At 37.2% G+C, this 21,921-nt stretch overlaps 1 protein-coding gene across 1 annotated transcript in view; it reads left to right on the top strand.

Annotated features, from left to right (window-relative positions):
* The window catches only part of ADAMTS6 (ADAM metallopeptidase with thrombospondin type 1 motif 6), a 249,235-nt gene that overhangs the window by 95,201 nt on the left and 132,113 nt on the right, over window positions 1-21,921 (top strand). The window contains exons 7-8 of the mRNA XM_063454066.1: window positions 6,028-6,071; window positions 11,967-12,072. Coding sequence (XP_063310136.1) covers window positions 6,028-6,071; window positions 11,967-12,072 — 150 coding nt within the window. The remainder of the gene's footprint in view (window positions 1-6,027; window positions 6,072-11,966; window positions 12,073-21,921) is intronic.

Raw genomic sequence — 21,921 nt, 5'->3', positions numbered from 1 at the left:
GATGGCCACGGCTGGACATGTCACATTCCGACGTGAAGTCGACATGCTCCACCTTCACAGGGTTTCAAGAAGTAGCGGGAGGATCCGCTTTGGCACAGGGTGCGAATGGTGCCTTTTGGGGAATACCAGAGGCCGGACTCCGGAGTCGCATACTGGCAGCGGCAATGTAAGTGGAGTCTACTTGTTGGCTAGAGGGGGGTGCTGGGATTTAATAGAGGGGGGTGCGGTATAAAAATAAACCTATGTTTCTATGAAAAGTTAAGTACTTTTTTTTTTTTGTGGCCCACATAAACTTAAACTTTGTTTATGTGGCCCGTGCTAGACTTTGAGTTTGACATGCTTATTATTATTATTATTGCCATTTATATAGCGCCAACAGATTCCGTAGCGCTTTACAATATTTTGAGAGGGGGGGATGCAACAATAAATAAGACAATTACAAGAAAACTTACAGGAATAATAGGTTGAAGAGGACCCTGCTCAAATGAGCTTACAGTCTATAGGAGGTGGGGTATTAGAAACATTAGGATAGGAAAGGATTGCATTAGAGTGTCTAGTTTGAGAAGCAGACACCTCACAAGTCCTCAACTTTCAGCTTCATTAATTAGTACCCGCAAGACACCAGTCTCAACATCAACAGTGAAGAGGCGACTCTGGGTTGCTGGCAATGTTGCAAAGAAAAATCCATATCTCTGGCCAATAAAAAGAAAAGATCAAGATGGAAACACAGAGACGTTGGACAGAGAAAGATTGGAAAAAAGTGTTATGGACAGACAAATCTGTTTGAGGTGTTTGGGTTACAAAGAAGGACATTCATGAGATGCAGACCAAATGAAAAGATGCTGAGGAGTGACCAAGAAAGTTAGTGACGGAGGATATAAGTGACCGAGAAAAACATCTGTTTGGAGGAAAAACAGAGGAGAAAACAGAGGAAAAATAAACTAACTTTGAAATGACACATTTAGGCAAACAAACAGAAATTGATTAAGGGCCTGCTCACAGTCTAGCTAGCATAGATTAAAGTTAAAGTTTCAAGGTAAAATGAAGTGTATCCAGAATAAACGATAGATGATATCCATGGCAATCTATCAAATATATTTAAATATCAATTTAGTGACATATACATTAGCTAGAGTAATATAGAAGCATTAGAGCAGACATAGAAGAAAAAGTGAAGTATTTTTTTTAAATTAAACTTTGGTGGGTGAATGTGGTGCATTCTGCAAAAAGAAGCTGCTCTACAGAAGTTGAAAGGGTGGAGCAAGCAGAGGACAAATGAAAATCATTGTCAGAGAGTAGAGACCCCCATTGGCGAGACTTGGAGTTGAATACCAGAATCTAATGCATCTAATAATGATTCTATGGGATGGAGCAAGCCAGATTAGAGACTGGAAAGTAGTTGTGGACATAAGCCTTGCAGTAGTATTCATTACAGACTGCATTTGGCTAATTCAGGCACATGTCAGCCTGCTTAACAGTGGATAGCATTTAATCAAGGTGAAAGATAATGATGGAATAAACCAGAGCTTTGGTTGCATTGTTTATCCTGGAAGGCTATTGAGATGAAAGCAGGTGAACTGACGTGAAGCATGATCAGGACTACAGATGAAACATTCCCTCTCCCATCATGGCTTTGGTTGGCCAAACTTGATTAGGCTGAAAATATGGTTGTGCGTTTCCTTTGCCAGGTCTCCTTATGTCTCTGTTGCAGAACTCTGGGGAATAACACCATTGTACAGCACTACGGAATGTGATGGCGCTATATAAATAATAATATAATAATAATAATAATAATAAAGACGCAGAAGGAGGCAGCAGTACAAGTCTGCTTGGCCTTGTTATAATTCATAATTGAACTAAACTGGCATGGGAAGGACCCATAGCTATTGTTGGTGCCATACATATATGAGCCCATATTTAAAGAAAAATGTAAATGCTTTAATTTGTCTGAAAAATAAAGGCAACAAGTTCAGTCAGTTTCACCAAAAAAGCGGATAATCTTTGCCTTTATAAAGTACACATATGTATTAAATTAGAGTGAGGGAATTAATGCGGGAAAAAAATGGGTTTAACCCAGAATTAGGATGCTTAAATGGTCAAAATGTTTTGAGAAGGAGAAGGAGCTGTTTTTCTTATGTGCCCAAAGAGTTATAGAACAGGTCATCACAAATATCCAGTTATCATCTTTTTGTTGACTGGCTGGCATCCAGTTGGCATGTTGCCAATAAGCATTCTGCAAATTGTGGTTTGCACTGCCTTGCGGAAAATTCAGACAGTCCACTGGCTGACACACAATTAAACTGATTTGTGGTTTGACCATTGGATCGATGGCACAAGACTGAATATTGCTACACATTTTTACAAACAAAAAAAAATAAATATCTTATTTGTTCCAAAAAAAACTGTCTGGATAAGGACGAACAGTTAATGGGAGTGACAAGAAATCAATGCTTCTACCAGTTTCTGTATATTATTTCATGTCCGCTATCTCAGCGTTTGATAATAATAGCTGCCCCTTCAATCTTCAAGTTAGATTGTTCACTAAGCCAATAATTGTGGAGGACTGCCAAGGACATTGTAATCTTTTGCCAAAATAGTCAAATTGGATACAAGCATCAGCTCAGCTATTTTGACCTATAATTTGCAATTCCCTTTTTATTTCTTCAACTCCCCTGTTAAGAGGATAAACCCACTTGAGCTGTAGTGCATTAAGAATCCCTTTATAGGCTACAATATTTATTAGTTGTAAATAGGCATCTGGGTGTTGCTCATACAGATTATGCCTGCAAAGAAGCTCTGTAGTGTACTTTATGTGCTCAGAACCCTCCCGCCCCCCCTCCAACACTCACAAACACACATACATTTTCACACTGCTATGCATTATATATACTGCAGGCTAAGGGAGGGGTGACATTTATATTCCCTCTGAATTAGTTTTTCTATATGGTGAAGATAGAAACTCGACCAATCTGATGGTAACTCAAGATAGTTAGTATGTTTATACCTGGGATGTAGAGGGAAGGAGTTAATTGTTATAGTATATAGTCATTACAAGAATACTATTCTCAAATATCAAGTTCTTTCCCAGATTTTTATCTCACTTTTCCATTAGCTTGTAGTCAACTGTGTGTGAATACTTGAACACATGATGCTTATGTAACTAAGTAAGAGGTTTACACGGCTTTCAGAGCAGCTAATTTCTCTGAGAATAGAACTATTAATCTTTCTGTTCAGGGAGATATTTATCTAATTTGCTGTCTGAAGTGCAGCATCTAAACGTATTATCATCTTGGAAACTGCTAGGAGAAGGTGTACGTTGCCTAAACAGTGAGCTGAAAACAGATTTATATGGTTACTCCAATAACTATAACCACTTTTGCTTTTAGAAGAGATTAGAAGAGAACATAGATGTACGGTGATTCTCCCTTGCAGGCAGCGCACCTGCTCTTCTCTCGTTCCCTCTCTCCCTGCATTGCCTGTTCTTTGCACATGTGTACATGTGCTCTGAGCCGGGCAAATAGTCCAGTCAAATGTTTCTCTATGAGAAACATTTTATTGGACCATGGTCACACACCGCTGACATCAGATGTGGAAGGCAGTGCTGGGAGCTTCACCCGATGCTGTTCTTCAGGTAACTTTAACCCTTCATTTTTAGGTTTACAAGGGGGAGGACATAATACATAATGTCCAGTAGGGCATTATTAAAGGACCACTATAGTGCCAGGAAAACATACTTGTTTTCCTGGCACTATAGTGCCCTGAGGGTGCCCCCACCCTCAGGGTCCTCCTCCCGCCGGGCTCTGGAGAGAGGAAGGGGTTAAACACTTACCTTTCTCCAGCGCCGGGCGGGGAGCTTTCCTCCTCCTCTCCTCCTTCCTCGCGACGTCATCGGCTGAAACTGCTATGCTTATTTTAAAAAAAGGGTTAATCCTAGAGGGACCTGGCACCCAGACCACTTCATTAAGCTGAAGTGGTCTGGGTGCCTAGAGTGGTCCTTTAAGTAAAAAAGCAGGCTTTCATAAAAAAATGTTAGAGTAATTCTTTAAGGCCAATACCTTTTTTGAAAATGAAATCTCCTGCATCTGATATATTTTTCCATTGTTATTTTAATCCCAATTGTATAAGTCAGTTATTTCACTGCATCTCAGTTTATCTCAAAGTACATTGAATAAACTATAGTGTATGAAGATGGTATATGACATACCACAAAAGTTGGTGAGGGGCAGAATGTAGGGGTCGTGATCTAATGGAATCATTTTAATAAATCTGACTGTTGTACATGTTAGTAATTGCATGTACTCTAATTCTATTTTGAAATTCTAATGTCCCTTAAATTATGAGATGCAAAATATCCAAATTGTGTAATTCAACCTCCCCTATAGTAAATTGTGAGATCCAAAACAGCCCTGTGAGAGCTTTTTATGCTTATGTTCACATTTGTTTAAAAACAGTTGTGCAAAACTTTAAAGAATACAGTTTCGTCTGGCTAACCATTAGCAATGCAGAAAATCACTATTTTTTTTCTTGCTTTTCATTTTGAGAAATTATGCACTGATCTATTCATAAACATGCTTTCGCAGACATATTTTATATACACTGCTATGCTCAGTGCAGTAGTTTTGTTGCATATTAATTTTTAGTCTTGCCATGCTTTTTTTTGCCATTTAAGAGCATTTTGACAAGAACTGTACCTTTTCATGGTACATGGAGACCATCCACCCTCAGCTGCATTGACACATGGGAATTAAAGAGTCACGATAAATGCAACTTTAACTTAAATTATAGAGATTTCTCGAAAATCAGAGGTTAAAAAAACAGCACTTCCCCCTCCTTTCAGACAGTTCAGTCTGTCTAATCTTTGCAAATCACCACAGAGATAAGAAAGCTGTGCTCTGCTCTGCATGTCTGTTAGGAAGGAAACCCTCCTCTTGGTGTCTCTCCTGTTTGTCTTTAGCCTAAGAATAAGCATTGCCTGCAAGGGGAAGTATGGAGGAGGGGCAGACTCTGTGTGAGTGCAGCAACATGGAGAGAAAGAGCCAGAATGATTTATTGTGGCAGCTTTGAACAGACAATCTGAGAATTCAGAGAAAAAAACAGATCAGTTTTATTTACGCCCAACAAAGCCAACATAAACTGTTGTGGCATTTGAACCTGTTACAGAAAGCAAGTCTGTGCTTTCCCAAACAGGAGGATGCAGGTGTATCTTACGGCAAGTGTAACACCGACTAAAACATAATTGATGGTCTTGGCAGGGGACGGGTTATGTAAAAAAAAATAATAATACAGGTTTTAAAAGTGTAAAGGAAATAAAATAAACATTTAATTGTATAACAAGTGCAGATTGTTAGAATATTGTAAATCTATATCTCTCATGACAGGTCCACCAAATATATATATTTTCCAAACTCATAATTCCCAGTTCTGGATCTACAACATTCACATTGTGGGACCTCTGTCATAGATTTCTTTTGTGGTGTCCTAGCTCTGGGGACACTGGAGAAAAGTTCCCAAAAAGAGTAGCACTTACTTGTCATTAAACATTGACAGGTGTAGTACTTTTTAGCATACTTTCTGTTTGGCTGAGTTACTCCCCCCCTTTGTGCCATGGTTTCGTACCTCCCTATATTCTTTGTGAGTTGAGAGTTGTAAGTATGAGTGCTTTTAAATCTCAGACAAAGCTTTATAATATTAAGAATTAAAATACATGTTATTTTATTTCTTAACATCTGACTGCTTCTTCACTTTTCTTGGAGATACTACAATAGACTACAAGTAAAAAAGGAAGACTTCCTTTTACTAACCATTGATGACCAACTATGGAACAGCAGAAGTGTGTTCACTTCATTTCCTTAGATGCTGGGCCACAAATATCAGCCAATAGGAAACTATATTTAATCATCAGTACTTTGATTTTTTTTTAAGCATTATTAAAGAAAAACCTTAATACATGCACTCTAACGCCTCAAATGATTTGTCATTGAAAAAATTTTGAGCTAATTATTCTTTCTCTCTTTGTCTGTTCAATAGGTATGACATTTGTACATACAAAAACAAGCCATGTGGAACTCTGGGTAAGTGAATAGATTATAATGTCATTAAAATGTAAAACATAATTTCAAATATACTGAATATATGGTGAATAGACTCCTACATTTATAAGTCATTACATTTAAATATTTATACAGTCTGTACTGTTAACTGTAATCGGTGATGCAAAATGTGTCCCTTCGATAATTCAAAGTTACCGAGCAGCATCAGAAACTCAATTATAGTGTCTGAAAAGAAGAAAGTCCCTGTCCCTCATTTAAAGAAATCTTGCGTACATCAATTACGGTATGTATCATATCCATTGTGTGACATTAAAGGACTGCTAAATGCACCTAGACCACTTCATCTTGGCCCTGTAGTTTTACTGACAGCCACTAGAGGTGCTCACTCTACAGCCACTAGAGGTGCTCACTCTACAACAACCGAGTGAAACTCAGCTTATAGGAAAGCATTGAATTTAAGATTAGGAAAGCATTAACATTACGGCATATTTAAAGATTTTTTTGAAATTTAGTGGCTCTAGCAATACCTCCTAAAACCAGGCATCTGGAAAAATGTTCTTCCAATCTTCCAAGACCTTCAAGGGTTTAATGACTAGTCTAGGAGCCTCTCTTGTTACATCACTGGTATGTGACTGCTATGACTGACACCAACCGGTCCTTTTGCATTCCTAATAGATTCTGGGCATGTTTGGAGACAATACATGATTCTCGTCTCTATTATGACTAACATACAATCTTGCTGGTGTGTGTAACTGAAGAAATAAGAAAGTGAAAACAGAAAAAAATAATCCAGTCATTCTATCTTGGTCTCTTCTAGGAACTAAGTTGGTGACTTACTGTGTTAACATTTACTGTTTTCTGTCTCCACGTGCCAATCATGTTGCTGACAAGATTATTTAGAGAATAAGTGGTATTTTGAGTTACTTTCCCAAGTAAAATATTGACTGAACGTTAGCTTTAGTCTTGTTTAAATCCTGTTTTGATAGCTCAATAACACTTTGTGCAGAATGCAAAATAATGTTGATGTTTACTGACACAATATCTGTACTTTGTATACTTGTATAGTGGGTAGCATTCATCCAGGTTAGGATTCTGACCTAAGTAACTTTTTTAACTTTCCAATATAATCATCAGAACATTTCTTGGTGATGGTAATTGTATCGTCTTTTCTCAATAAGAAACCACAGTGGACATTCTCAGATGTATGTCTGTAGATTCCAATTCTACTTTTTTCTTTTCTTTTTTTTTTTTTATAATGAGAAACCATCATGTTCTATTTGTTAGTTTCCTCGAGTTGGAGGAAACGAGCAAGTTCCAGTAATGAACAAGGTCTTCGCTGATGTTCTGGAATACGTTGTGTGCTTTATTTCATGTGAAGGTTATTCAACAAAGCAACTGGTGTGAACATATGGATTTCCAGCTGAGCATTTATGGAATTTTAATATTTTGAATCATTGAGGATTGAAACCAGGACATCATTTGTCAACTGGGGGAGGAGATGTTTAAATAGCTGCTGCTTTCCACGAGGAATAGTAGTAGTTTTCAGTGGTTCCTGTTTTCTAGTTCCTTTATTAGTTAATTTGGATCTAATCTGAATCCGGAAACACATTATCACATTCATTTTAACACTTTTTCGCTTGCCACCCGCGACACCACTGTAACAGAAACCAAAAGAAAGCAAAGTGGTGGTATTATGGTACCATCCATCTACTCGTCAGTTAAATTGTATCTCGATCTTTGAAATATAAGCTGTCATGGTCTGTGATTTAAAGCAGATTGGCACATATTGTGTCCGTTTAGTATTTTTTTATTGAGCCCGCAATGAATGGAACTCAGTAAAAGTGAGTAACTTGCACTACAGTATTGTATAGTGTTGCAGCTCCATTGGGTTTGGAAAAATATATTCCTTTCAGGATGTGAAAGCTTTCCAATGGTCCTGGGTCCATCTGCCAGTTTGTAACAAATCGCAGGCTCCGTTAACAGGAAACATGATACATGCCAATCTGATCATGTCTTGACATCTTAAGGGCTTGTTCTGTGTTCTGAACAAACATGGCATTGGCTTCTTCTGTAGCGGGGTATTCATGAAGATGAAGGAGCCTACTTCTCCTTTGGGTATGCTCTCTTCCAAGTGTGTATTTTTCCAAGAATTAATGAAGCAATAGATGGTAATGTATGGGCTTTTCAATTTATTTTTTTTCTCCAGCAAAATACAGTTGTTCCATTTATTGTATAAAATCAGCATGTAAATTGGCTGAATTAGGTCTTGTTTTTGCTCTTCTAAGTGAAGCTCCATGTAAATTGATTTTCATACAGTCACTTAAGTAAAACATGGAATTCTCTCTAAACTGAATGGGAATACTGTACTAAAAAAGATCTTTGTATGGATTGTGCAGTACAGTGAGTTAGTCTTTCCAATCAGACAGTACCCTACGTTCATTGTGGGTATGCATTCCTTCCAAACCTGATACAATCTAGCTTTGACTTCTCATTTCACTTTCCTCAGTGTTGGGTTAGACGGGTATTGAAGAGTCGGTTGGCTTGTTCAGCCACAGGCATGTGGCTAAGCCGACATTTAGTAGAGGAACAGTTTGTAAAATATGGAATCTTCTGATTGAATAACCAACTTTCTAGACCGTGGCTTATTCTATGTATATTGAGGTAGCAATATTTTATTTGTAGGTTGGAGCAATGGAATGTTCTTTGGTTTAGATTGTAAGGAATGATGTGTCTGTCCCAGATGTTTTTTTAGGGCAAAGATATATATTTATAAAGGTTTTTTTTTTTAGGTAAACTGTTTGGAGTATAGTACTTTTATTTAAATGCATCAACTCAAGTTATAATTGAAGCATAGAGGGAGATTGGATATAAAGCAAAATGTCGTACATGTGTTAATCTTGATTTTGGTAAAATCTCAGCCTTCCTAAACTGTATTACTCCCTGCCATTCCTGCAGGAATGTTTGTTCTATAAAACGGGAGGTAAAGGGTTGCAGATCAAGTAAAAACTTCAGTAAATGTTTGGGCTTTGATAATGGTGATAAATCACTGGCCTAGAAGTTGGCAGTAATCATGTATTTAGATTCAGTAGATTTTTATAAAATATTTTACCAGGAAAGATACATTGAGATTTCTCTAATTTTCAAGTATGTCCTTAGTTTTAGGCTAACTGGGTCCCCTCTGGATATTTGGGAGTACTATGAACCCCACTATTTATATTTTTCATGTCTGCATGATCAAAGAGCTTGGTGCAGATAGTTCAGGCTATTGACTCTAAATTGCAGCAATGTTCACAGTAAGTGTTAACTTTACATGTCCAAGTGGATGCATTAAATGTATCATTAAACAAATACAAAATGATGGCCAAGGGTCTCTGAAGGTGTTTGTGTGTGTCGGGACGGGGTGCTCAACCCAAAATTAATCTGGTCTGGGTTTCAAACTTACATAGTAAAGACCAAAGGGAATTTGAGGCACACCCGAAACATGCATCTTGCAGGAATGGTGCTGCCGTAGTGACAAAAATGTATACATAATACAGATTAAGTTACAGGGCACATGTAAAAATACAGTTCTAAAATCTATAAGGCTACTTAAAATCACATTTCTCAGGTAATAAAAATTCAGTTCCACCATGTGGCCATATTGTGTTAAGCTCACCACTACTTACTTCATAGTACCCCAATAATTGTGGGGTCCAATGGTCTTAGAGTTATAATGCTGGCAAAGCATCAGAGGAGATGTAGTCCATCACATCTTGAGTGGAATTCATTAAAAGGGTAGTATTTTTTATACATCTATGTTTCCATTTATTGCTTGGTAATTCGTTCTATACATGTTTTCAAGTCATTGTGTCAGTAGGTATATTGTTAATGCACAATCTTTGTAAATGCAGTGTCTTCCTTGCAAAAACGATTGTAATATGAGAAAAAAATCGACTTTCTTTGTTTTCATTAAAGGAAAATTCATAATGCCTAAAGAATACTGAGAACATCCAAATACTCAGTTGGTTAGTCCCCTCTCATGTCCCAAATGTTTAAGCTCCCTTGTGCCATTAGGGAAGGACATTACCTGTTGTACAGCAGACCAATCCTCCCTTGGGTGCAATGAAGCTCTAAAATGTTAGTCCTCACTAACGTACTCACTGCATGGGAGTCGGGAAGCCTGATAAGGTGAGACTTGCTTGTCACAGCACTCTGTGTTCCACTCTGTGTGGTTGGAGTGGAAACCAACCAATCAGAGTGCTCAAGCTGTCTATTTAAACCTTGGGAAGGAATTTATAAAGTATCAAATCCAGATACGATTCCTGCTAATTCGAGGCCAGAATTACACACTCCAAACCTTATTAAATGGTATGAACAATGTCCAAACACAGTCCAAAAGCCCGTGTACGTAACCTGATGGTTTTGGCCCATCTTGTATGGGGCATTCGAACATTGGTAACTTAGACATGGGTAACCCAGCTGAATATGGTTAAAGCATATTTTGCAGGGATACATATCTGTGCATTTGTCATTTGCAAAAGTAATTTATTAGGCATTTGCTACCTTTTTAAATATATATAATATCCAAACAAAGCCCTTATCTCACACAAATGTATACTGCAAGTTAAGTAACAGAATGCAGTGCACTTATGTACACATATTTTTGTTTGTTGATGTATGCCTTTGATGTATCATTATACTGAAATTGCATTAATGGCATTAGAATCATATCATGAAGGCTTGTTTGATAAATTCTCTATCAACAATATGAAACCCCTAAAAAAAAAAGAAGAGGGGCATCAGGATAGAAATAGGGACAGTTGGATTTGGGCTCAAATCAGGGAATGTCCCTCCTAAAAAGGCACACTTGGGTGGTATGAAATAATCCATTGCCCCAATAGACATCTGGCCTGTAGAGGGTAGCAACATGAAAAGGCTTTATGTCCAGGTGGGGGCAGGCCTGTAGGCACACAAGTCTTAGGCACCACCCAAAATATGAAGCTCTGTTCCTTGCTCCATAAATGATCTAAGGAGAGTCAATAAGTACATCTCCTACTAAAAATGTAGTTACTGCAAACTTAAAAGTATATCAGAATATACCTGAAAAGGAGAAAGGGCACATCTGTTGTAATGGAAGGCACCTTTAGCAGACAGACGTCAGTCTGCATTCGCCTACTGGCTGAGCCAGCCCTGGGGGGTGGTGGTGGTGATGGTTTGGTATATAATGGAAGCACTGACTAAGCAAAGGAAATTTTGCATCCTGGGTTATAGGACTACAGAGAAGAGGCCCTTAAACAGCTGTTTATACTGCCACCAGTAATGTTCACAATACAGTACAATTGTATGAAGCCTGCATTTAAAAATACCTTCATTCCAATGCCAGATATCATATTTTCATTTAAATATAGCAATTTTCACTGGAGCGTGCATGTAGCTTTTGTTTTAGCGAAAAAATTCAATTTTTTTTTTTTTTTTTACCACTCAAGCTTTTCTTAGGCAAATAAAAACTTGCTTGTGTTTTTTTTTTTTTTTTCAGAACCCACTAAACTTAAACAGATCTCTTTAGAAAAATAATGCGGACACTTTTTTTTTTTTTTCTTTCTTTCTTGCTTTTTGCTGCCTCAAGTATGTGAAAGTAGAAATACTTTGCTCAATTCCCTCTACTGGCTCATGTTACTAGGTGGTCCCCAGTTACCAGAAGTAAAATTTATAAATCTAACCCCTAGTCTAGACATTTTCCAGCACTGACTGCAGTTCAAAAAATATTAATGTCTAGCCTGCAAAGTGAAATTCTCCCCAGTGATTTTGCAAATGACTAGAAAGTTAACCTTTTGCCAACTGCTCCTTCTATATGTGGAGGTTATTAAAAAGAATTCAGGCATTTATAAGACTGAAACACCTCAACTTGACCCTTTGTGTCTCCTTCTGTTTATTTAGGATTGGCCTCTGTAGCTGGAATGTGTGAGCCAGAGAGAAGCTGTAGTATTAATGAAGATATTGGCTTGGGCTCGGCATTTACCATTGCACACGAGATTGGTCACAAGTGAGTTGGAAAAAAAAAATCAAAATATGTTATTATGCAATCTGTTTTACATTGTTAAAGTGAATTACACTCAGCGCTTTGCAATCCGCTGTCAGCTTCCTTTAATGCACTTCTGTGTCCAACATTTTCAATTTGTTGTTTGTATGTGTGCTTTTTTTGTTACACATTCTAATAGTATTTCTTTTATTTTGTTATAGTATCATTATTATTTTTTCTGTTGATTTCTCAAAATATGTGTAACTTTTTTTCATTCTTTAAAAAACGTATTCATTTTTGTTAAGCAGTAGAATGAAGATTGTACCTTTTGAATTATTATTATATAGGCCCTAAAATGAGGTTAAATTGATAAAAGTGCAAATAGTATAAACATTTGCGGTCTTTGTTTTGAAAAGTACAGAAATCTCAAGAATAATTGCATTGGGTAGTTTGAGTCAGATATAACAATAAACGAGATGGCAATTGGGTATGAGTTTTACCAAGCAGTTCCGTTCCAGTCTGCTCTTGAAGACACAGCCTTGTAAAGTGAGTATGTCCGACTGAAATAGCTTTCTTTGGCTGAAAAGGGTTATAAAACAATGACTAAAAAAATATGATGCCATGATCCGGCAATTACAGTACACATTGTTACCTTTATAAGAAGGGTTCATCCAACAAAAAAGAACTCCAAGAGGAAGGTGTTCTATAGACTTGTGCACAGTGGAAAAATTTGGTTTGGCTGAAATGTTTTTCATCTAAATATTGGCCGTGCAAATGATTTGTGGGGAAACTATTTGGACAAACCAAAAGGGTGCGAAAAAAGGAGCCTATGACTGTGCTGCAAAATATATACATAATATTTATATAAAATACAAATGCAGGTTGCGCCAAATACAAAGTCCAATTAGTTCACAAATGCTTGGGATATTCTTTGCTGGTATCCGTCCAGTCTTCAAATAATTGGAGGTATATACAATAAAACTGAGAATAACCAGTGATGGCGCAGAGTATCTCATGCCAGGTGCAGGACACACAACAGAAAAATATATGATATAGCACTCACATATGATAAAGCTATAAAACCAGCTCTGAGTAAAACAGTGTACAGTGGTGCAATCCCTGCTGATGGATGTGTCCCTGCTCTAGGAGTCAGGCTTTCAGCATATACCGTATATACTCGAGTATAAGCCGAGTTTTTCAGCACATTTTTTGTGCTGAAAAACCGGAACTCGGCTTATACTCGAGTCAATAGTCTGTATTATGGCAATTTGCATTGCCATAATACAGACTGGGGGGAGAGGGGGCTGTCAGAGCTGTAACTTACCTGTCCTGCAGCTCCTGTCAGCTCTCTCCTCCTCCGCGCCGTCCGTTCAGCAACTCGGTCAGCTCCCAGTGTAAGTCTCGCGAGAGCCGCGGCTCTCGCGAGACTTACACTGGGAGCTGACAGAGGGAGCTGCACGGACGGCGCGGAGGAGGAGAGAGCTGACAGGAGCTGCAGGACAGGTAAGTTACAGCTCTGCCAGCCCCCTCTCGCCCCCACTGAACTGCCAATGCTGGACCAATAATAATAATAATGAAAAATTATTAAAAAAAATAATAAAAAAATAATAATAATTAAAAAAAGTTAATATAACAAAAAAACAATTAGTATTAAAATAATAAAAAATTATAAAAATGCCCACCCCCACCAAGCCTATGCAAACACTGCACTCATACACACTGCATTCATACACACACACTGCATTCATACACATTGCACTCATACACACACACTGCACTCATACATACACTGCACTCATACACACACACTGCACTCATACACACACACTGCATTCACTCATACACACACACTGTAAATAAATATTCAATTAATATAATTTTTTTAGTATCTAATTTTATTAAGAGATTTACCAGTAGCTGCTGCATTTCCCACCCTAGTCTTATACTCGAGTCAATAAGTTTTCCCAGTTTTTGGGGGTAAAATTAGGGGCCTCGGCTTATATTCGGGTCGGCTTATACTCGAGTATATACGGTAGATGATTATACAAGAAAATATAAAGGGCAGACAACAGTGCTCATGTGATAGATATAAGAATAGTCTACTCACATGTAATAGAGCAGTGACTCCGCCCATATATTAGCGCTTGGGTGGTATAATCCCCACCAAGGATATCATTTTAGATAGATCCTGCAGGGATTGTTCTGCTCCAAGATATTCATATCATATAAGTACTTAACAATATTGACATATCACAAACAATAAAACAAAAAAAGTCTAATAAATGGTCAGACACATAGGTTAGTGAATGCCAAATATACTTTAATGCTGAAAAAAAATATTTACACAACACAACTCGTTTTTCCAACTGGGGGGCTTTTTGAAGTGCTCAATACTTAAAAAGATTGCATGAATCCGCTGGATTACTATTATTCACATTTATATATCATCAAAATATTCTGCAGCGATTTACAGAATGGGGATGGGGATATTAAGACGTGAAGAAAGCTTACAATCTATAACAGGGCTGCCCAAAAGGTAGATCCCCATATGTTGTAAAACTACAACTACCATGATGCTTTGCATGCCTTTAGAATGACAAAGCATCATGGAAGCTGTAGTTTTAAAACATCTGGTGATCTACATTATGGGCATCCCTTGTCTATGAGGATTTGCATTAGGTAGATATATATCAGTAGGTGTCTTGCCCTAGAACACTTACTGGTAAGATAAGCTGATCAATATTTGAACCATTCAAACTTTATTATTGTATTAACATCCAGATCATGGAAAAGGATCTGAGGGACCTTCTCTCATTGGTCAGATCAAGTATAAGGAAAATACTAAAAAAGGGTCAAACACATGAAGGTTACTAAAGAGAACTTAACTGTTCTCCAAGAAATATTTACCTATTACTTAGGTTAATCGAAAGACACCTGGGAAGACTAATCTAAACATAGTATTCCAGAAAGAACTTCTGGGTTGCTCGGGAGCTGGACAGCTTACAGTCCTTTTATAAACAATTGATTTCTGATGGTTAATTTTATATGAGAATTTTATGGTACCCATTTGTAAGATCATTCAGCAATAATATCCTACATGTTTATTGCCTCTATTTACAAATGAACGGCTGAACAGTTTGATTTTTCAATTTATGGAATAATGACTGATTCACGTTCCTACCCTTACCCCATATTACAAAGTGCTGTGGTATGCCTTTACCAAAGCAAGAAATCTCAGCAATATCAATGGCTTGAAACAAGTACTTAAATAGGAATGGCTAAATATAACGCTAAGCCAATGTCCTTGATTGCTCACTAGGTATACACGATTGATAGTAATGGATGGAGTTGCCACTCTATGACTAAATGTAAATCCCATTACAAAGACAGTGATTATTGTAAAATCGTGTTCGATCAAGTAAAAAGATTAAAAAAAACTTTTTTTTTTTAAAAAACACCTCAAATTAACTTTATTGTTAGGATATTATAATTAAATTAAACAGTAAACAGTCACTGGCCACACACATACATACATTCATAACCATGTGATTTTTATTAACTCGATTTGCTTCCCCGAGCAGTAAGGGTAAAAAATACTTGACTGGCCCTTTAATTTTATAACATGTCAGCTCTCACAAATTAAGTAGAATTTTGGAGAGAATACAGTAGCATGAATAATGTGTGCAATGATGCACAGAAACTCAATCTATCCCTCCCAATCCACTTTCCTTTTACAGTTAGATTACCAAAATGCTGAGCCAAAAATGTGCAAGCCTCTCCTCACCCTTCTGGCAGTCAAAGAGTTAGGGCTTCTCTCTGTGACTACTTCAAATTAGGAACCACATATGTAATATAGAGTGCTTTTTAAGTAGAGGTGATTACATATATGGCATCAATCATGAACTGCCTAATTATTGTTTTTTGCTTTTTAAATGTAGTGTCTGGATTACAAATGTCCCAAGTATTTCCGTTACCTATCTGCTGCTGAGCTGGCTCTACCTGCCTATGAAAGGCAAGCTGTTACTCACAATTTCCTTCCTTCAATTTTTAATTATTAGTGACAAGCAAGCCCATTTGATAAAATACATTTCCCTTTTTTTCGACTGTTGTTACAGCTGTAGCGATCTGTTTTCCAGCCACAGTTTATTGATTGGCCTCCATGGTCTACATCACCTGCACTTAAACTACACCTGAAAGTATGACATTTAACTAGTAAACGTTGCCATTTTAAAGGGGAAATGTTACTTCCTAGGATTTATAATATTATCTTTGCTTATCCCTATATTTCACAATTATGTATATGTGAAGTGTGAAAAATAAAAGTAAAAGTAGAAATGTACACCTGTTTATCCTGCAACTGGGCGCCTCCATCTTGGTTTCCTTTCAATCATTGTTAAAAGCTCTGTTCTTTGCGCCTGTCAGTCAGCATAGTAAAGGCGTACAGAGAGGTGAAGAAATGAAGCAATGTTTCTTTCTCCACTTCGCTAGCAATGCTTGCCCTGGTGTTGACTTGTCTGAACTGGATTAAGATGTTATTTGTTTAATTCTTAATATAAATGTAAAAGATGACAGAAAATCTCAAGAAAAAAAAAGTTAACACAAGTTTTAGTGTTTTTTTAGTGTTTTATTCATTTGTGTCGCTTCCATAGAAGTGACAGTTCCTATTTAAATCATCAGAAGTATTGTATCTATATGAAGTTTGGGTAATATGTGAGTTTTCTGATCTCTTTTGAAATTAATCTCTGCTCCATCATGGATTGTAACGGCGAGAAACATTTTTTACAGGACTATGCATTAAAGGAACACTATAGTCACCTAAATTACTTTAGCTAAATAAAGCAGTTTTAGTGTATAGATCATTCCCCTGCAATTTCACTGCTCAATTCACTGTCATTTAGGAGTTAAATCACTTTGTTTCTGTTTATGCAGCCCTAGTAACACCTCCCCTGGCTATGATTGACAGAGCCTGCATGAAAAAAAAACAGTTTTCACTTTCAAACAGATGTAATTTACCTTAAATAATTGTATCTCAATCTCTAAATTGAACTTTAATCACATACAGGAGGCTCTTGCAGGGTCTAGCAAGCTATTAACATAGCAGGGGATAAGAAAATCCTTAATTAAACAGAACTTGCAATAAAGAAAGCCTAAACAGGGCTCTCTTTACAGGAAGTGTTTATGGAAGGCTGTGCAAGTCACATGCAGGGAGGTGTGACTAGGGTTCATAAACAAAGGGATTTAACTCCTAAATGGCAGAGGACTGAGTAGTGAGGCTGCAGGGGCATGTTCTATACACCAAAACTACTTCATTAAGCTAAAGTTGTTCAGGTGACTATATTGTCCCTTTAATATTGGTCAACATGAATTAATAATTCTGGTTTTCATTGTCACACTTGGATATTTTGGAAGTGATATACAAAGGTGTACTTTCTGCCTGATGAAATTAAAGGAATACTTTAGGGCTTTAACTATTACAACCTATTATGCAAGGGAACTCCTTTGTCATTGTATCCCTTCGCATAGAAGAATTAGTAGGTGTCAAAGGATGAGTTTTTTTCATTTTCTCTTTTCCCATCACAGTTTGTCTAATTTATGTGGATGATATGCATTATTATTAATATTACTATATAAATTCTACATGTTGTTTAAATGATTTATTACATAATGCATTCAAAATCCAGTATGGACTGTCCCTTTAAGATAGTGTGAATCTGCATAGGACAGGGGTCCTCAAACTCCGGCCCCCCAGATGTTGCTGAACTACAACTCCCATGATTCTCTGGCTATCTATGTAATTCAAAGAATCGTGGGAGTTGTAGTTCAGCAACATCTGAGGGACCGGAGTTTGAGGACCCTTGGCATAGGAGGAACCACTACACTAAATGAGGAAACAGGCACATGCCAATATATACCACAAAAGATTGAAGCATCTGTTACTGAGCTTGTTTTACAGTTGAAACATGTGTGATCAAGATAATATAATAAGCATAATGTGGGTCACTCTCAAAGAAAAGATTAAAGGGTCATACTAAGCCCACAAACCACTTTAGCTTTATTGGGTGTCACTGTTCAATTCTATTCCATTTAGGAATTAAACTATTTTATTGTGACTGTGACTCACTCAACCTGCCTACACACTGCTTGACAAGAAATGTTCATTGTGAAACCTATCTTAGCAGAGTGTAGGATTGTTTGTATTTAGAAGCTTGTATTGATTGATAGTAGAAGACGCCTCCTGTGTGAGATTAGATACAGTTAAATATAGAAAGGAGGAATCAAAACTAAACAGGAAGAAACAAAAATAATTTCAAGCATGGATACTTGTCAGAGAAGCATGCTTTAGGGCTTATTTTATAATATTTATATGAATAGCAAAATATCCGTGAGTTTATAATATTATTACATATATTTTTTGTTCTTGCTGATAATATTTATATATGTTTTCTTTAGTTTCGAAATTTGCTCACAGTGTCCACAATGCTCCTGTAGGAGAAACATTTGATTGGAGATTGCCTAATATCCACAAGAAAGCTAGTGCTGAGGAAAAAGCATGATTGCGATGGGATGATTTTAGGAACTTGGAAAAATAATTTTAAAAAATAAATTAATGTTTTTTTAATTTTAACTGTCTTGTTTGAGGGCATTATGAAAAAACACGCATTTTTAACCCTTAAAGTAACCACTCTAGGCACCCAGACCACTTCAGCTTAATGAAGTGGTCTGGGTGCCAGGTCCTTCTAGGGTTAACCCATTTTTTCATAAACATAGCAGTTTCAGAGAAACTGCTATGTTTGTGAATGGGTTAAGCCTTCCCCCTAATCCTCTAGTGGCTTTCTCATTGACAGCCGCTAGAGGCGCTCGCGGGATTCTCACTGTGAAAATCACAGTGAGAGCACGCAAGCGTCCATAGGAAAGCATTATGAATGCTTTCCTATGTGACCGGCTGAATGCGCGCGCAGCTCTTGCCGCGCGTGCGCATTCAGCCGACGGGGAGGAGAAGAGGAGGATCGGAGGAGGAGAGCTCTCCGCCCAGCGCTGGAAAAAGGTAAGTTTTAAAGACTTTCCCCTTTCCAGAGCCCGGCGGGAGGGGGTCCCTGAGGGTGGGGGCACCCTCAGGGCACTCTAGTGCCAGGAAAACGAGTATGTTTTCCTGGCACTAGAGTGGTCCTTTAAGAACCACCATGCTAACTCATAGAGCACATAGTCATGTGGTAACTTTGAGACTACAAGGTTTAAAAAGTTTAAACTTTTGTGGCATAAAATGTTGCACAGAGACAGGTATGTCTTATTAAACCTACATGTTCTCTGGGGTGAGTGATTTTGTTGACTTTGGGATCACTTGCATGCTAGTCGCACACATTTAGCATCAATTTGGTATTCACTATCATTAGCAATTACTGACAGGTTCCTCACAACAAATTTTAATGTTTACCAACTAGTAATTATCAGTTACTGAAAGCTTTAACTTCTACCATAGAGATTAAAAACACTAAGTAGCAACTGGTTGCCATGCTAAATGCTGAAACCTGCCACCGTTTATTATCTGACTAAAACCTACCCGTACATCATCTTGGTGTGAAGATTAAAGGACTTTAACGACTACAAACTCTCAATACATCCATGCTTTAAAAATATATTCTTTATATATTTAGTTATTTATATAATTATTTATTTTTTAAGTACATTCAATCACTAAAGCCTATCTAAAAAGATTGCTGTATGTAGCTTTAATTGCATACCTGTGAAGTTTTTCAAGACAGGTGTATGGAAGATACAGGTGCATGGAAGATCTAAGAGCTCAGACAGTCATAGGTGAAGTGCACACAAAAGCTGAGCTGAGACTTATTGGAAAATGTGTCTTTTTTGACTTACGACCAGTGTGCGCGTAACGGTAAATGCTAAGCAGTGATCAGTATTAGTGGCAGTAGGTATAACTAGCATGCAGATTTTAAATGTTTGATTGACCATTGAAACATGTTATTTATTGCCACATATATCTATCTACCAGCTGATGGTATGTACAGTGCTTAGTGATTGTTTTATTACCAACAAGCATGAAACCAAACTTTCTATGTGGTTAAAGTAGTCAGGCTTTAAACTTTTGTTTGGAATATATTGCAGTGTTAGTTTGCATTGCGTTTACGTAATTCGTATACAACAGAATTATAATACAATAGAATTGTACAATAGCATTATAATATAAAACTACAGCTTAAAGTAATAACCAAATAGAACCTAATAGTCAGGAGACTAGGAACATCTAACTATCCTGTTATTCCAGAAAGTAATAAGTAATAAGAAAGCAAATAGTGGAATGAAAATGAAATATACTCATCTAAATTAGAAATACAGCTTTTCATCCAATTAATATCTCAGCTGAAGAAACATTTAAATATAAGGAGTCTATGATAAGTAGTCAAATGAAGATTAACAAAATAGTCTAAAATATATATAAAACATAAAAAACTGATAAGATCTGTACTCTAAAAATAAACAGCACACTCTAGCTTATTAGAGCAGGGTCCTCATCCACCTCTTGCTCTTGCTCTTGTCAAAATTTCTAATAGTTTTTCTCATTTGCCAAATATCTGTAATAGTAGAAATGTAATTAAAGTTTAACACTAACATTGTAACACGCTGCAGAGTATGTTGGCACTATATAAATGACAATGATATTAGATATAATAATAGTATGAGCAGGATGTTATCAGTCCTGTCATTTATTGTGATGGAAATGACTACTGGCTGATGTGTATTGTAGTCATGACTACTTACTTATCGGAATTGTAGCTCAACAGCCTGTGTACTATCTCAACCCTGAATGTATACATTGTCTGTAAATCCACTGCATTCTTAAATGGTTTAGAAACATATAAACATATAACAGTCTTTTCTCACCCAGTGACACTTAAAGCATTTATTGTGAGCTTATGTTTACAAAGATCCCAGCATGAACTTTGCTGTTACTGATAGTATCAGCAATCACACTCCTAAGACACTCCTATCACTCTCATGCAGCCAGCCCAGTGCGTGATAGTGTATTATTCACTGTCTCACCTCCCTGCCTTCAGCTGAGCTCCGCATGTGGAGACCTGCAGGGAGGGGTGACATGAAGCCACGGCGTGGCGCCTCATGGGCTGGCATTTGGGGTTTCCGAATGCATAAGTCAGCGCGAGTTCACTGGGAGAGGTAAGTTATCAGTAATATTGGTAAATTACAAGACTGATGCCAATTATCGGTAATCACACAAATATCGTCTCTGATAATTAACAGAACCGATTATCCCTACTTTGAATCTGACCTCTTCTACCATTTCCTGCTGCCATGTACTGTCATTTCAGTTGGGTTGTTTCATTTCAATAAGTTGAATGAAGATTTTACTGTAAAATACAGTTTTTTCAAGGTCCTTGTTTTTCGTATGACGGTTCTTAAAATCACTAAATTCCAGCGCTGTAGCTGCCTAAAGAGCCCTTTCTTTGTTACGTTGTCCTTTCTCACATTTCTCCTCGTTTACCCCTGCAGCTTTAGAGCTTGACCTCAAGAATTGATTTTACCCTGGCAAATGCTTCCCTTCTGTAACTTACCCTAGAGGTTGATGCCATGTTTTCTCTTTCCTCAATAGAATGTATGAAATCATATTCCAGTACAGAGTGCTACATACATGAAATCTATCAGTACAGTCAAGTATAAAAATGAATGCTTTATAAAGAATGTGACTCTACTTTAATGTACTAGAACTATTTAAAGCCAGAGTCATGTCTACCAATGATACAAACCAGTAATTGTTACCCTAACACTCTTTGGCATATTGATAGTTTCCTAGCCAATACCGTAGACTGACATATGGCTACAGTTATTAAGGATTTGCCCCTT

The sequence above is a fragment of the Pelobates fuscus genome, chromosome 5, assembly GCF_036172605.1.
Source record: "Pelobates fuscus isolate aPelFus1 chromosome 5, aPelFus1.pri, whole genome shotgun sequence".
Taxonomy (NCBI): domain Eukaryota; kingdom Metazoa; phylum Chordata; class Amphibia; order Anura; family Pelobatidae; genus Pelobates; species Pelobates fuscus.
This window is presented reverse-complemented; position numbering and strand designations above follow the sequence as displayed.